At 40.3% G+C, this 17,080-nt stretch overlaps 1 protein-coding gene across 2 annotated transcripts in view; it reads right to left on the bottom strand.

The window, feature by feature from the left end:
- SMARCA1 (SNF2 related chromatin remodeling ATPase 1) overlaps positions 1–17,080 on the bottom strand; it is a 265,313-nt gene that overhangs the window by 175,749 nt on the left and 72,484 nt on the right. Inside the window, exon 25 of one of the 2 annotated variants that reach the window (XM_081808281.1) lies at positions 5,969–6,895. The exons of the other annotated variant lie outside the window; for it this stretch is intronic. Coding sequence (XP_081664407.1) covers positions 6,872–6,895 — 24 coding nt within the window. The 3' untranslated portion in view covers positions 5,969–6,871. Of the gene's footprint in view, positions 1–5,968; positions 6,896–17,080 lie in introns of those variants that run through there. 2 annotated transcript variants of the gene reach the window in all.

Below are 17,080 nucleotides of genomic sequence, written 5' to 3'. Positions count from 1 at the left end.
CTGATCAGCAGGGAGTCTGCTTCTCCCTCTGACCCTCCTCCCTCTCATGCTCTCTGTCTCTCATTCTCTCTCTCGCAAATAAATAAAATCTTAAAAAAAAAAAAATTAAAAAAAAAAAATAATGTCTCACTGAATCTTCTAGCCTCCTTTGATCACTGATCTTTGTCTAGGCTCAAGCCAAATAGAAAAGCACTAGAGGACCTCAAATAATTAACCTTAGAAGACAGTGTGTTCTCATCAACTAAAAACAATTTTTTTAATATAAATGAAAATTTTAAAACAGGAAGCATGCAGAGCACCTGGCTGGCTCAGTCAGAAGAGCATGTGACTCTTGATCTCAGGGTCGTGAGTTCGAACCTCACATGGGGTGTAGAGATTACTTGAATATATCTTTAAAAAAATAAAATGAAGCATGCTATCTAATCTAATCCAAGAACAGTGAAACATTAACTTACACATAAAGTCGTTCTAATATTTAATTGTAATGATGGTAAACTATTTAGAGAGGTTGTAAATATAACTTCCATTGGCATCCTTTCTTTAAAACAAGGAGTACAAATATATGATCTGGTAGGAACATTCACTATTCCCCTAATCTCCCAGCTCTTTCATACATCTGTGTCTTTATACACACCCTCTTGCTTCCGCCTTCATCTGTAATTTGGACAAATGCCATTCACCTGGCAAAACTCAGCCCTTCCCACCACTTTAAGCCTATAGTACTTGGTGTATACTCTGTTATAACAGTTCTCAGGGCCACAGTATATAATCGTGCAGTTTGTGCACTGCACAAAAGCACACAGATGAGGGAGTAACTGGAAGTTGAAATCCATCCTGAGTTCAGCTGCCAAGCTAGGCTGTACCTGCCTAGAGGAAGTCTTTCTTATTAAATTTGCACAAAGTCACCTTATAGGTTCACGTTAACTCTTAAAATTGTTGGGTTGAAATCAGAGTTTATTCATCTATTGTTCTTCCTAGACTGTGAACTCATCAAGGACCCCACACAGAGTAGGAATTTAATGTTTGCTTAATGGAAACTGAATAAATATAAGATATAAACAGTTCCCCTTAATCTCTTAACATCACAGTGGAAACAAGTGTCAGGCATTTTCTCTTCCTTTATTTAGGTTGAAAAACATGTTTTTTAAAAGTTCTACAGAAAAAAGGGAAGAATATAAAACTAAAATTTCATTAGTAATTGTTCATTAGTAATGAACTTCACATATTTTTCATTTGATGTTCTCAATAACCCTACCCATTAAGTCCTATTCAGAGTAATAGACAAATATTTAACAACCAGTACAATATGGGCATCCATTAATCAGAGTGGACACTGGCCCAATCAGAACAGAGCCCAGCTGTAAACAGTTGTTCCAGTCATGCTGGGAAGTATCAGCTGAATGTCAGCCCTGAACAGACCATCCCCACCTTACAGATGGACGAATTAATGCTCAGGAAGGTTAGATAATGTGTCAAGCTCACATAGCTAGTAAGTGGTAAGTGGAGAAGCTAAGTGTAGACCCTGGATGAGTCTGAGTCCCAAAACCAGTGCACTTTCCACTATACCATGATGCTTCTCCCTGGTCTCTAAAGCCCAGCAGGAGTGTGGGAAGTTGGGTCTGAGTTTCCTGATTTCTAATCAAATGTCTATTCACTAGACTACTTATTGCCCAAAAAGGAATAGCCATTGTTCATGACTCTAAAGTAATGACCCTCATTCCACAAGTCACACACAAGTAGTCATGTTGCTTTAAAGTCACGCTTCATATCTTAATAAATCTGAGTGAGACATTTTTATTACTTTATATATTGAAGGGGTTAGCAAAAGGAGACAATTCTTGAATAATGCTCCTGGCTCCCTTTGCATTTCTAAAAGGTCTGCATTCTTTGAATTTGAACTACATAATGTAGTTCCTTTCAGCAAATACACTTCAACTACTGAAGAATATACCAAATGTAATTTTGTTCTGCGAAAGCTCAGGGCAATACTTTGCATCCTACACATTTTAGTATCAGTTGATGAATTCTAGCTTAAGGCCTCATATGTTCTATGAACATATGTTCATTTCTGGACCCTGTTATTTACTCAGTCCTTGGATCAGCCATTGCATAGCACTGTGGCCAGACACTATACATCATGCCAAATCCCTACTGGGAATGAAAACATTCAACAACGTTTGGTTTACTTTTAGGTTGTTTTCCATTACAGCCTTGTAGGAGAGTCTAATAAATTTGTTTCTACTATGAAATCAGTTCTTCTCTGTAAAGGAAAGGGGATTTTTCCCCCATAGGTCAGTTTGACTAGAATATAATACTAACTTACAGGCAATCAACTCATTCTGATTTGTGACAAAAATTAATTTTTCTGGCAACAAAGAATGAACCTAGGGAAAGATTATCACTTTAAAAATGCTTTTTTAAAGACCTGATTTCTTCTTTTTTACAGAATAAATGGTGAATGTTTAAAAAATGCAAAACTTATAGAAAGACACGTTGAAATTGCTTTAGATCAACCAAACTACAAAATGTGTTACTTACAACTACACTTACACAAGTACACACAGAAAATACTGTACATATGCCTTCTACAATATGGACTTTGAATCCTCTTTCCATGCAAGTCACAGGAGTGGCATTCAAAATATTTAACAATCACTATGGCACAGACATCGACCAATCAGAATGAAAGCCAACCCTAACCCTGGGGCACAAGCCTGGAGTCCTCCACTATACCACAAATTAACTCTTTAGTTGCTGGGTAGTAAGAAGATCTGAGAGAGATCAAGTCAGCAGGGGTGGGAGAGGCACTCAAGAGGCTCAGGAAAAGAACTACTTACCAATCACTAGGAGGTATTCAGTATTTTAATAACCAGTACAGCTGTACTAGCTAGCAAATAATTATCATTAGTGTATTTTAATGTATATTATATTTTAATATTACTAAATATTACTATATTTTATTTTTTAAAAGATTTTATTTATTTGACAGAGAGAGACACAGCGAGAGAGGGAACACAAGCAGGGGGAGCGGGAGAGGGAGAAGCAGGCTTCCCGCAGAGCAGGGAGCCCGATGTGGAGCTCGATCCCAGGATCCTGGGATCGTGACCTGAGCCAAAGGCAGATGCTTAATGACTGAGCCACCCAGGCGCCCCTTCAATATTACTATATTATTAAAAAATAACCAGTATGGTAGGTAGCATCTGAAAACTAATCCTGCCAGTCAATATACTATACTTAAAATGTCCATCAGTGCCTGCCACAACCCAAACCCTTTGTCTAACTTACCCTACCCTTAAACCCCGCTGCCCAGTCTGTCATGTTCTATACCATATGACTCAGACATTCACTGGCTACAGCCACCAGGAAAGGCCATAGCCAATGGAACTCAGTATGGACTCACAATCCAAGGGCTGAAAATCCACAGGCCAGCCAGCAACACTTTTTGGCCTAACAAAAAAGATAACCTGGCCAACCAATCAGATTCCCAGTCTTAGGATTCTGAGTTAGGAAACACAAAAAGACTGAGGCAAGTAGCAGTAAGTCCTTTCCTGGCAGGAAATGAGAATGGGAAAAATGATGAAAAGGTATCACTAAATACACAAAAGAAGGGGCAACTAGGGTTGGACACAAGTGGCAGCAGTTAATCGCAGAAGGGAGTATGAACATCGCAATCGGCACATGAAGAAGGGTGGCAATCCAGGTGCCAGTAGGGACAGAACACAGAGAGACCTCTGTTTTGGGTTTACAAATTGAGGGATTCCCACGGGACAGAAAACCTAGAAATAAACCCACAATTATAAGGTCAATTAATCATCAACAAAGCAAGAAAGAATATCCAATGGGGAAAAAGACAGTCTCTTCAATAAATGGTGTTGGGAAAACTGGACAGCAACATGCAAAAGAAAGAAACTGGACCACAGTCTTACACCATACACAAAAATAAATTCAAAAGGATTAAAGACCTAAATGTGAGACCTGAAACCATAAAAATCCTAGAAGAGAACACAGGCAGTAACTTCTTTGACATCAATCATAGCAACTTTTTTCGAGATAGGTGTCCTGAGGCAGGGGAAATAAAAGCAAAAATAAACTATAGGGACTACATCTAAGTAAAAAGCTTCTGCACAGCAAAGAAAACAATTAACAAAACTAAAAGGCAACCTACTGAATGGGAGAAGATATTTGCAAATGATGTATCTGATAAAGAGTTAGTAGCAAAATATACAAAGAACTTAGAAAACTCAACAAGACAAATAATCCAATTAAAAAATGAGCAGAAGACATTAACAGATATTTCTCCAAAGAAGACATCCAGATGGCCAACAGACACATGAAAAGATGTTCATCATTACTTACAATCAGGGAAATGCAAGTCAAAACTACAATGGAATATCACCTCACACCTGTCAGAATGGCTAAAATCAAAAACACAGGAAACAACAGGTGTTGGCAAGGATGCGGAGAAAGTGAAACCCTCTTGCACTGTTGATGGGAATGTTAACTGGTGCAGTCACTCTGGAAAACAGTATGAGGTTCTTCAAAAGGTTAAAAATGGAACTACCCTCTAGTCCAGCAATAACAGTACTTGTTATTTACCCAAATACAAAAACACTAATTCAAAGGGATACATGCACCCTTATGTTTACAGCTTTATTTACAATAGCCAAGATATGGAAGCAGCCTAAATGCCCATTGATTGATGAATGGATAAAGAATATGTGGTGTGTATATATATACAATGGAATATTATTCAACCATAAAAAAGAATGAAATCTTGCCATTTGCAATGACATGGATAAAGCTAGAGAGTATAATGCTGAGTGAAATAAGTGAGTCAGAGAAAGACAAATACCATATGATTTCACTCATATGTGGAATTTAAGAAATGAAACAAATGAACATGGGGGGAAAAGAGAGAAAGAGAGAGGCAAACCAAGAAACAGACTCCTAACTATAGAGAACACACTGATAGTTACGGGGTGGGGGGGCACGGGTGAAATAGGTGACAGAGATTAAGGAGGGCACTTGTGGTGATAAGCAGCTGGTGATGTATGAAGTGTTGAATCACTATATTGTACACTTGAAACTAATATAACACTGGATGTCAACCGACTGGAATTAAAATAAAAACCTAAAAAAAAAAAACTTAAAAAGCCAAAACAAAATTGAGGAGTTCCCAATAACACAACTGACAGATAACCTAGAGAAATTCTCCTGGATTGAAACTACCAACAAAACCCCACTTCTACTTGACTACTAAAGGCCTGATTTACTCACCCTAGAATAGGGGTTTTTATTTAAAATGTGGTTCCTGGACCAGCAGCATCAACATCACCAGAATGCTCTGAAGCAGAAACTCTGGGGGTGGAACTCAGTGCTCTGTGTTTTAATAAACCCTCCAGGTGATTCCAATCCAAGCCAAGTCTGAGAACCAATCCCTCAAAGCTGGCTTTGCCCAGAGTGCCGGTATCACCTGGAAGTGGACTCCTGCTGCCCTTAGAGCATGTCAGGGGTAATCCTCCCAGAGGCAGATTCTCCAGTTGGTCAGATTTGTTGACCAAGGAATGCATTTTTGTGCAATAATGTATGCCCACTGATTCCACTATATAATTCACCATACCCAAGCAGCTGCAGGATGCAATATATACTCTGAATTAACAACCATAGGCAGGCTCAGGAATTGAAGATTTGAAGATGCCACCTAAAAATTATCAACACTGGGTCTGATAAGCAACTTTTAATGTGATCTTTTCTCATTACTTCTAGATAAAACTAGGTTGTCTTCCTCCTCCAAGTGGGAGAGCAGGTGTTTGTGGTTGAGGCATCATTGGTAGATTGTTTTAGGCAGAGACAACATTGGTACAGCATACAGGAGGAAAGTTAATATACCAATGGGCAAGAAGCAGACTATAGGGAGATATCAATCACGGCCTGCCTGCAACCTTTGCTGCTCATGCTGCCAAGTTTCATATCACATGACCTTGCCCTTAGCCATAGGGTGTACCCGACCCAGATTTAGCCAAGTCAGTCAAACCACTTACCTACAATGCGACCTGATGCAGAAGATGATCTATACCCCTAAGATTCTTGCACTTAAAAATCTGAAGACTGTAGCAGTAAGAAATGACAATCATCACTTACCAAAAATGCCCTGAAGAAGAGAAGGATCTATGGAGGATCATGGCAAGGCAAAGTAACAACAAAAGCAGAACGCATTGAGAACAGCATGGAGTTTCAAGAAATAAAATCAGTAGGTCATCCATTGAAGCTAAAGAAACATAGAGAAACAGAGATACTGAGAGGGAATAACAATGACAGGGGCATTGAGAGACATCATGTAGTCCTGAAGAGAGATGGAAAGCATAACTGCCTGGATTCTTGCTGGCTGGTGTTCTTACAATGCCTGAGGAGAGGGCTATTTAAATTAGTTTGAGTGTAACAGCAGCTAAGGGCGATTAACAAGATGAGAGAAACACAGTCAATGAGAGAGACAAAGATAATGATAGAGAAATACAGATCAAAGGGGACAAAGACAGTTCTAGTGATGCAAAGCTTAAAGGGCATTCTATCAGAAAAGTGGTCACGGCTACAATGCCTTCTCCCAGGAGTTTATCCTAAAGTCCAATTAAATGAAAAATAAGTGAATAAATACACACATGAATAAATAATAAATATATTTTGAATAAATACATTAAGTTAATGACATTTGTCAGAATGGACAGAGGTGACTCTGGTCAAGGCCCAGTAGCAGAAAGAGCAACAAAGTTTCTGAGATCAAATCACTATGAGAGTAGAAAGAGATGCTTACCCCAAGCCAGGTAGCCAGAGAGGAACAGGGTTGGATCTGTGCGGTGGCAAACCCAGCAACTAATCACACTTCAGCTCTTCTGGTGTCCTGAAGAAAAGTTAATGTTTCTAAAGGGCTCAAGTATTTGAATTCCCGACCAGTTCTTGCTAGAGCACCTTTGCTCAGTGGTGGCCCGGGTGGGACCTCAGTAAGGGGCCAGGGAAGTGATGTGAGTGGGAGTGTTCTGCCCTAGACCCATCAATTCAGTCATAACAAGTGACAATGCACAGTCCAGTACAGCAATGGCAACAGGAGCAATCAAGGGATCAAAAACCTTGCCAACTTCAGTGGCAGTAAAAGTGGCATGAAAGCCTGTCCTGAAGCAAACAGCTTCGGGTAGCCAAGGTGGAAGGAAGCCTGCAGCCTTGATAGGGCTTGTCTGGGTTCAGACCCAGTGCCAAGAGAGGAGTAGCAGGGCCAAGCCCTGAACCTGGATAAACATACAGGACCTTGGGGGCATTCCCAGACACACACAACATTTTGTTCTCACTGCCTATTTTGACCCTGCCATTTTGAGCCCAAGAACATTTTTGTTCTGTATTTTGCTCTTTCCTCCACCCAGAGTGGAACAATTGACATTAGAATTCAACTTTGCTAGGAGTTTAATACCTCTACTTCAACTCATAAGAAATTTCTTTGAATGTATAAATAAGGATTTGACACCTTGAAAGTAGCTGAGCCAATGAGAGGAAAGACACTGCGTGCTGATCTTCCCAGTTATAGGGTTGGCACACGTTGCATTAAGTTCTCTTCTCAGAGTACTCCTGTTTTACTAGTTTATAACAATGACAACCTGAAGTGTGGTGCCTGAGAAAGAAAAAAGGCATCTCCCGAAATCCAAAAGCTGCTCTGATGGTCACAGCTGTCATGTTATTCTCCTACTGGACATTAACAATTTCACATATCAACTCCAAAAAATGTTACTCTGAGAACATGAGAATGTGAGACGAAACAAAGCCACTTCATAATTTTGTCTTAAGCACAAAGTCAAGGTCACTGTGCCCCCAGCAAACTACCAAATCCACCCCCTCTTTGCCTAAATGAATAACCGTTACTTCTTTACCAAATATAGCTTTATCCTGTCTCTAGCCCATCCTCTCTAGAGAGAAGATTTTATTGAGAAACCCAGTTATAGAATCATCCCTGATTTCTGACAGCATCCAATCTAGAAGGAACCCTCATTTCCTTAGACCTTCCCTTAATCACCTAACTAAAGCTCAAATCCCATAATAGATTCTTTCTACAATCCTCTCACTGAGAGACCCATGTTTCCCCATGGGTTTTTTTTTTTTTAAAGATTGTATTTATTTATTTGACAGAGAGAGACACAGCGAGAGAGGGAACACAAGCAGGGGGAGTGGGAGAGGGAGAAGTAGGCTTCCCGCAGAGTAGGGAGTCTGATGCAGGGCTCCATCCCGGGACCCTGGGATCATGACCCAAGCCGAAAGCAGACGCTTAATGACTGAGCCACCCAGGTGCCCCTCCCCATGGTTTTTATTTTCTCTCCCTGCAACAAGTAATAAACCCAACTTGCTTATCTACAGGTGTGTTCCTGGTGGACTTCAGCTGAAGGTCATTGACACACCCCTAAAATGTATTCTTTTAATTGATTTATTTTGTCTTTATTGTTGTAGGTGTGTGTGTTGCGTTAAAGGTTGAAGGACATAAACTTTCAGTATCATACTGATGATGGTGGGGTGCGAACAGAGTTTTACATGTTGAGCATACAGTAACCGCAAACAATTTAAGGGAGAACAGGTAAATAGCTATAATTATATTAGGAGAAACTGCCTAATTAGGTTGTATTATGATAAGTAACATTAATTATTAAACCACTTGAGTCCATTTTAATGGAAATTTGGTGGTGTTTTAAGAAAATCGGTGTCAATTTGGGGGCTCAGGGATGTATGACATTTTCTCCCGTTTAAAGTAATGGTAATTGCAACTTTGACTTAGGAGGATTTGCGCTAAAGGAGATTGCCAGAAACAAGTCACTTATATTTATAAGTATGGATGTGCAATAGCATAGATCCAGTCTGAAGAACAGGAAAATTCTGGAACATCTGAGGGGAGTTGCTCACAACTTCCTCATGGAATCACCGAGAAATTAGTATCAATTTCCAAGTCATAAAAATATAGCAGTTAGAGGGGCGCCTGGGTGGTGCAGTTGGTTAAGCGTCCAACTCTTGATTTTGGCTCAGGTCATGATCTCAAGGTCATGGGATCGAGCAACACATCAGGCTCTGCACTCAGCGTGGAGTCTGCATATCCTTCTCCCTCTGCTCCTCCCCCGGCATGCTGTCTTTCTCTCTGCCTCTTAAATAAATAAATAAATAAATAAATAAATAAATAGATAGATAAATAAATAAATAAGATCTTTTAAAAAATATATAGCAGGTAGAACTAACACAAATAAAATGGTCAATGTCTAAAAATGCACATAGTAGGGCACCTGGATGGCTCAGTTGGTTGGGCGACTGCCTTAGGCTCAGGTCATGATCCTGGAATCCTGGGATCGAGTCCCACATCGGGCTCCCCCTGCTCTGTGGAGAGCCTGCTTCTCCCTCTGCCTCTGCCCGCCACTCCCCCTGCTTATGCTCTCTCTCTCTGTCAAATAAATGGATAAAATCTTTAAAAAAATGCACATAGTAAAATTTATTAGAAACAAAAAACTAAAAACTACCTGTCATTTTTAACATTGGCAATTCTGAAAACTGACCTGAGAAAATGTAGACTTGGTGGACATAACCACCATAGAAAAACATGAAAAGTGGTGAAACTGCACATGATAAAATTTGTTATTGGCTATAATTTTACAGAAAAACCACACGTTCTTGAAAAATTTAGATCTGTAAAATTTGACTCAGGGAAACTAGACCTTGATGAAAATCATGTCCACAAATCAAAAATTTACAATGCCAAGTAAATTTTACTATGAAAATTAATTTATGGATAAGGCAAATCCTTACTATAAAGTTAAGATGAAACTAACCAATCCCAATGAAAATATGCTCAGTAGAATAAAAGTACAAATGGAAAAAAATGGAAATGTTTTATCTTACAACTTAGAAAATTCATCAAGGACTTTCGTTGGCTTGAGGGAATTTGTTTCAACAAAAATTTGCTCAATAAAAAATCATCAATACTGGGATATTAGGAGGTGCCTGGGTAGCTCAGTCAGTTAAGCAGCTGCCTTCGGCTCAGGTCATGATCCTGGGGTCCTGGCATTAAGACCCATGTCCGGCTCCATGCTCAGCGGAGCGCCTGCTTCTCCCTCTCCCTCTGCTTGCTGCTCTGCCTACTTGTCCTATCTCTCTGTCAAATAAATAAATAAAATCTTTAAAAAAAAAAAAACTGGGGAATTAGGATAGAGTTCCATATACTAATAACAACAAAATTTGAGACCGTGGCTTAAACAGATGGAAAACTATTTCTCTCTCAAGATAAAGAAGTCTAGGGGCGCCTGGGTGGCTCAGTTGGTTAAGCGACTGCCTTCGGCTCAGGTCATGATCCCAGGGTCCTGGGATCGAGTCCCACATCGGGCTCCCGGCTCAGCAGGAAGCCTGCTTCTCCCTCTCCCACTCCCCCTGCTTGTGTTCCTGCTCTTGCTGTCTCTGTCTCTGTCAAATAAATAAATAAAATCTTAAAAAAAAAAAAAAAAAAAAAAGATAAAGAAGTCTGGAAGTGGGGGCACCCCAGGGTTGGAAGGCAGTTCCATGGTCATCAGGGACCCAGGCTCCTTCTATCCAGTTGCTACACCATCCTTGATGTGCATCCATATAACTGAAGATGGTTGCTTGAACTCCAGCCATCAAGTCCACATCCCAACCAGGAGGAAAGAAGAAAGGATGAAGACAACTTCTCCTTTTCAGGACACTTTCCAGAAGGTGCAATGTTACTTCTCTTTACATCTCATTGGCCAAAACTTAGTATGTGGCCATACCTCACTATAAAGGAAGCTGGGTAATGTAGTCTTTTAGCCAAGTGGCAATGTGGAAAAACTGAAAATAGATGTTCTTATTACTAAGCAAGAAGTAAAAGATGTATATTGGGAAGCAATTAGCAGTCTCTGTCTCTGTTAGCATTAATTGTGATATAACTACTTATACTCAGAAACAGGGAGTCCAAATATTCTTGGTGCCAAAATAAATAGGATATCCAAACTGCTAAATCAAAAAGACTACTAGTTCAAAATGGCAGTCAAAAATAAAATATCTTTGTACCCTTCACAAACATATCAGGAAGGAAGGCTCTAAGTGATAGACTCTGGACTTTCCACTGAGCTATGCACACAGGGACTCAAATGTTATAATTTGGGATACTACTAGAGGAATGTTAAGTCACACACTAACTATAAATCAGGATACCTCAACAGAAAGAGCCTGTGATAGATTCCCCTCCACACTCATCTTGTATCGAGGCCTTTTGCAATGTTACTTTGCAGCATCTCCCATCTAGAAGTGGAATCAATTTCTTTATCCCTTGAATCTGGTCTGGCCTTATAATTTGCTTTGACCAATAGAATCTAGTAGAAGTTGTGTGAAATCTAAGCCTGGGGCTCAAGAGACCTTGCAAGTTTTGCTCTTTTTGTTGGAACCCTGCCAAGCTACCATGTGAACAAGCCCAAGCTAACCCACTGGACAATAAGAGATGTGTGGCTGAGTTACCCCCATTGACCAAACCAACAGTCAACCACCACAACCAGTGTCACCTAACTGATCAGAAGCTGACCAAACACACGAGTGAGCCCAGTCAAGACAAAAGAACGACCTAACCGAGCCCAACCCAAATTGCCAACCCACAAAATTGCAAGTTAAATAAATGGTTGTCTTGGGGCACCTGGCTGGCTCAGTTGGTAGAGCATGCAACTCTTGATCTTGGGGTTGTTTGGAGTTTGAGCCCCATGTTGGGCATGGAGACTACTTAAAAAAATAAAAATAAAAATAAACGGTTGTTTTAGGCCACCAAGTTTCTTATTTATTTGTTTGTTTGTTTATTTATTTATTTTTAGATTTTATTTATTCATTTGACAGAGAGAGACACAGCGTGAGAGGGAACACAAGCAGCTGGAGTGGAGGAGGGAGAAGCAGGCTTCCCGCGGAGCAGGGAGCCCGAAGCGGGGCTCGATCCCAGGACCCTGGGATCATGACCTGAGCCGAAGGCAGACGCTTAACGACTGAGTTACCCAGGTGCCCCAGGCCACAGGTTTTAGAGTAGTTTGTTATGCAGTAAAAGTTAACTGATACAGAACCTAAATAAAACCAAACCAAACCAAGAATAGTTGTCTTCAAAGGCTGAAACTGACAATTCTGAATACAATTCCAAATGTTTCCTTCAGCATATTAACTCTAAACTCTGCATCCTGAGACATGACTCACCAGTTACGGTTCTACAAGCCTTGGGCAGTGCGGCTTGCTATGCTCCAGCGCCCACCTACCATTGTGGAAGATCTCCACATGAGGAATATTATGGCATACAAATTATTAACGTATCATTTACCTTGCTTTTTTTAATTATAAAATAAAAACAGATGTTTTGAAAACGTAACCAAATTGCATATTCAAATGTTAGCAGTAAATGTGCATTTATAATAACATATGAAAAGCATCATTTTTTCTCCTACTGTCATGACTGGCAGCCGTCACCATCTCCCAGAAAACTCAAAATACTGTGACACTGTTGTATCGTAAATGATTGTTCACTGATAAACTTTGTCTCATCAATAATCACAAAATATGACAGATGACAAGAAATCCCACATAGGTGATACGGATTCTTGTTAGAAGTTACCAAGTTTGCATTCTGTAATGGTACCTCCTGTGATACCTTTTGTATTAGTCAATGTTCCAGCCATGTATCAACATGTATCAAACACAAGCTGTAGGACTTGACCTGTCTACAGAAGCTGAGCATTGAAGCAGTGTAAGCATAGTGTCCATATTGGCCTCCAGGGGAAGGAGTTCAAAGCTCCTTTGTGGTCCTCTCCCTAACCTCCTATACAAGTAGTGGAGGAGTGCAGAACTGATGGGTAAGATTCCCAAACACTTTTTGCACCAGAGTTTCTAAATGTGTAGACCTTGGGAATCTAAACAATCCCATATGGATAGAAAGCCTCTTTCTGGATTCATTCCCTCTGGAGTTGGTAGTTGTGAGGTTTTTTTCTCATTGGAATGGCAAATTTTGAAATTTGATTTTGGCTTCAAGGAAATGCTAAACTATTCACCTTGCTTTGGTTCTGAGTTCCAGGCAGCCTCTACCCTAAACCTCCTTGTGCTCAAGCCCAATCAGTAGTATACTAAACTGGGGTTTGGAACCAAAGTCCCAGTTAATAAAATGCTACTTTGCTTTCTTTTACCACTTTTTTATGTACATACATCCCTTGTGGAACACACAGAGGTGGTAAAGTCAAGGCAGAATTTAAGTATTCCTGAGTCCCCTGGTCTATTACCATCATAATTTCATCCCTTAATGTACTTGCATCTCACCTCCACCCTCCACATTGGCATTATCTCAGCAGACAAAGCAAATATGTGCCCCAGGAACTGACATTTGGAGAGCAAAGTCCCACAGAAGAGACTGAGGTCCAGTCCTCCAACTTGAAGTACTTCTTCTGTAGGCCGAGAATATAATCTCCCATGTGTAATAGGCAGGTACCGGTATTGATGCAAATATTCATTTTAAGAGCTAGGGTAGACTTTGAATTGCAGGAGCAACAAGGTCCACGACATGACCTAAGTCTTCCTAAAATAAGCATCTTTGGCCTATTGGATTGTTAGATCTAAATAGTCACATGGCCAACTAGATGGCAGGCCCAAACTCTAAATCTCTTAATCTTATTTTAACCTGCATCCAGGGGTAAAGAGAGAATGACAGCAAGATGAAATTCTGGGTGTCATATGTCTTCTCCAAAGTTTTCTGAGTCCCTTTCCACCATATATTCTCATGTTGACTCTGATTTGGGCAATATCTAAATCCTAATCTACAAATTTGTGGAAAGAAGATAAAGGGATAGACTAACAGAAATAACCCTTAGTGATTTGCAAGGCCTAATCAGGAGAAAATACATTCCTTGCAATGGCTTTCCTGATCCGGTATCTTCAGTGAGCACTGGTCAAATGTCTAACCATGGTTGTGGATTTCAGAGGCTTCAGAGTGTGGATACAATCACCGCAGGTAGAGTTCACTAATAAGAAAGGAATTGAGGCCTTTGCTGCAGAGGGAAAGTAGATTTTTTGAGGTGGAGAGGAAAATTTAATGAAAGAAAAAAGTCAAAAAGATATTAAGTAATGCCTGTACCCAGAATGCCTTGGCTTTGAGAAATGGGTTGGCCTGGAAACAGCGGAAGGCCCTTAGTCAGCAGGTAGAATGATTACAGGATATTTTAAAACTCTTAACCAGGAGACACGTTGAGTTTTAGTTGTGATGGGAGGCAAGCTAGGAAAGAATTAGGAAATGAAGAGAAAGAATAAAGCTTGAGATCTTAGAAACCAGGATAGACATATGAAACCCAAAAGGACATACCTACAAAGATATACCCAGACGTAATTGCAATCATCTCTCACAAAGGTAAGGGAGGCCATCTACCTAACTATGAACGATATAGCTAACACATACTGAGAAACAGAAGGAATATTCAGTGATCAGAAGAAAATGGGTAAATTATCATATTTTAGCAATGCTCTCATATGGCCAGTACAAAAACTAAATGGCATTTGGAGACTTACAGTTGATTCTAGGAGAGAACTGAATAAGGTATCAATCCCAACTGATGATGATGATGGTCATATACCAAATATTCTAGAAAAGATAAGACCTTATGCAAAGATCTTTACTGTCTTAGATATAGTAAACAGGCTTTGGCCTCTACCACTAAAGGAGATATATTAGCTCAAAACTGTATTCATGATGGGAGGTAGACAACTGCACATACATGGCACTCACCATCAACCTTCCACACATAAATGGAGATCCTCAAAAATAGACCACAAAATTTGGTAGTCCTATATGGACAAATTCTGATATGTATCTCGTAAGAAGATGAGAAATTAACCAAGCATGTCTTGGCAATACTTGGCAAGGCTGAAAGCCAATGGAAATACACAGCCTGAATCTGACTACAACGGCCTAGATGAAAGTCTCCCCAGTAGGAAAACAATGTATCAGGAAATGGACAAATCATCAGGTCACTAGGCCAACAGACGAAAAAGCCTGGTCACCAGGCTGTTGTAATGGCAATATGCCTCAGTACAGGGAGAAAGGCCAACACTTGGTTCAGTTATCTAAATGGACCACTGCTACAGGAAAGGGGCACCAACTAGCATGTAGAACACTTCCAGAGGCCATAGCTTGGACACTAGCTTTGGCCTTACCAAAACTTGGAACCCTTTAACCTCTGCCTAACAATTCCCAATGCCAAAACTGTTGGTTGTATGAAAAAGTTTCCTCTATTTATGGAGAGAAATCAGAACCCAGCACTTTGTGCCAGGGCAGAATATCCTGATGTAATCATATCACCTACTAAGTGTCCACAGAGGGGTAGACCTTCTAAGAACAGATCAATGATATACTGTCCAGTCATTACTCTCCTTAAACACTCTATACCTTTTAATGAAATAACTAAGGGCTAAGAAGAACTATGCATACAAGGTGAGTGTCTTAATTTGGGTTTCCTCAGAAGCAGACCCTGGGATAAGATTCTCACGCAAGTAGTATCATTTAGGAGTTGACCCCAGAAAATACCCACAGGGGAATAAGTGATACAGGGAAAGAAACAAAGTCAATAAAAAGTATGTCATCAACACAGCTACTACTTTGAGTAACTAGAGCTTAATTCTATGAGTAAACTCTGGGGAACCATATAGATCACATACCTAAGAGAGACTTTACTCAAGGGGTGAGAGAGTTTGGGTACTTATACACAACCCCAATTAGTTTTTGATTGAGAGCCACTCAGAGGTGTTAACCCTCGAGCTCTCCCAGCCTATCAAACAAAGGATTGAAAAGCCTTCCAAGGCCTCTGATAAAGTCCTCAAAGTCCTTAGACAAAGAAATACTAGCAGTTAGAAATCAGCTAGAGCACATAGAAATGATAACGCTGAGGGATTGGGGACATGACAAATAGCATTAGCTACATGTATTTGAACCACAGGAAAATCTTACCCTTTGTCAATTGGGGAAGATAGCTTAGGCAGACTAAATGAAGACGACATGGAATAGAATATTGATGGAAGTTTGAAATTTGATGACAACTTGAGGATTTCAGGAGTTGATAAGAATAGCTAGAAAGCAGTGTTGACACCAGCGCTATCATGGGCCTTGAAACTGGCACAGAATCTGAAATAGGTGGCTGCATTGGCTACCGCACCATAGAGGAGGAACAATAGACCACAGTGGGGACCTTTGTCAGTAATTAGGAAATAACAGCATTTTATTTTGGTGACAGTAGATAGTTTCACCAGTTGAGTACAGGTTTTTAAAACCAAACACCCAGCAACTAAGATAGCTGCAATAACTTCTCTTAACTGGGTGGTCTCAGACAATGAAACCAAATCTGGGGGCATATTTCATGGAAGAATTGTGTGATGCAACAGTATCCAGGTTTTCCATATAGCATAACCACTCATAGGCCAGGGAGCCAGCAGTAAAAGGAGCTGTGCAATAAAGACAGATACAAATGGCTATTATGCAAATGAGATAACTGAGCTCACCCCCTTCTTTTGATTCTAAGGCAATTAGAGCCTGAGTACCCAATGGATCAAGACAGATGCTTTCCAAGTGCCTCTGTGGGAGGATTATTGGAAAACCTATTCACCTCTTGTCTTCTACAGAGGTCTTGAGTGAAGAAAACCACTCAGGGTCCCTGTTCTACTCACTTCCATCCTTGCACATTCTGTAAATAAGGAATCAGGTCGGGTCAGACTCCCATACAATCGATTGGACCATTTTTGCTGGTGGGCTGGATCATTGTGCATTTATAAGACTGTAGTCATGAAAACAGCACACTCTTCTGCTTCCTCTGGCCTCCAAGCAGCTGGTAAACTGAATGTCCTGTTTTTTCTCCCCAAAAGGCAGCCAGGTCTAGAGCTACTACCCCATCAGTCTCAGTCCCTTGTTTGAAACGGGATTTCTCTCTCAGGACTTTTGAATTGTCTATCATACTTCAATTTCTCTGTGGAGAATTGACAGTAAGAGAGGTTTCAAATACAGATTCGGGGCATTTTGTATCCCCAACAT

Source organism: Leptonychotes weddellii, chromosome X (genome assembly GCF_054177405.1).
Source record: "Leptonychotes weddellii isolate Sample4059 chromosome X, ASM5417740v2, whole genome shotgun sequence".
Classification (NCBI taxonomy): Eukaryota; Metazoa; Chordata; class Mammalia; order Carnivora; family Phocidae; genus Leptonychotes; species Leptonychotes weddellii.
This window is presented reverse-complemented; position numbering and strand designations above follow the sequence as displayed.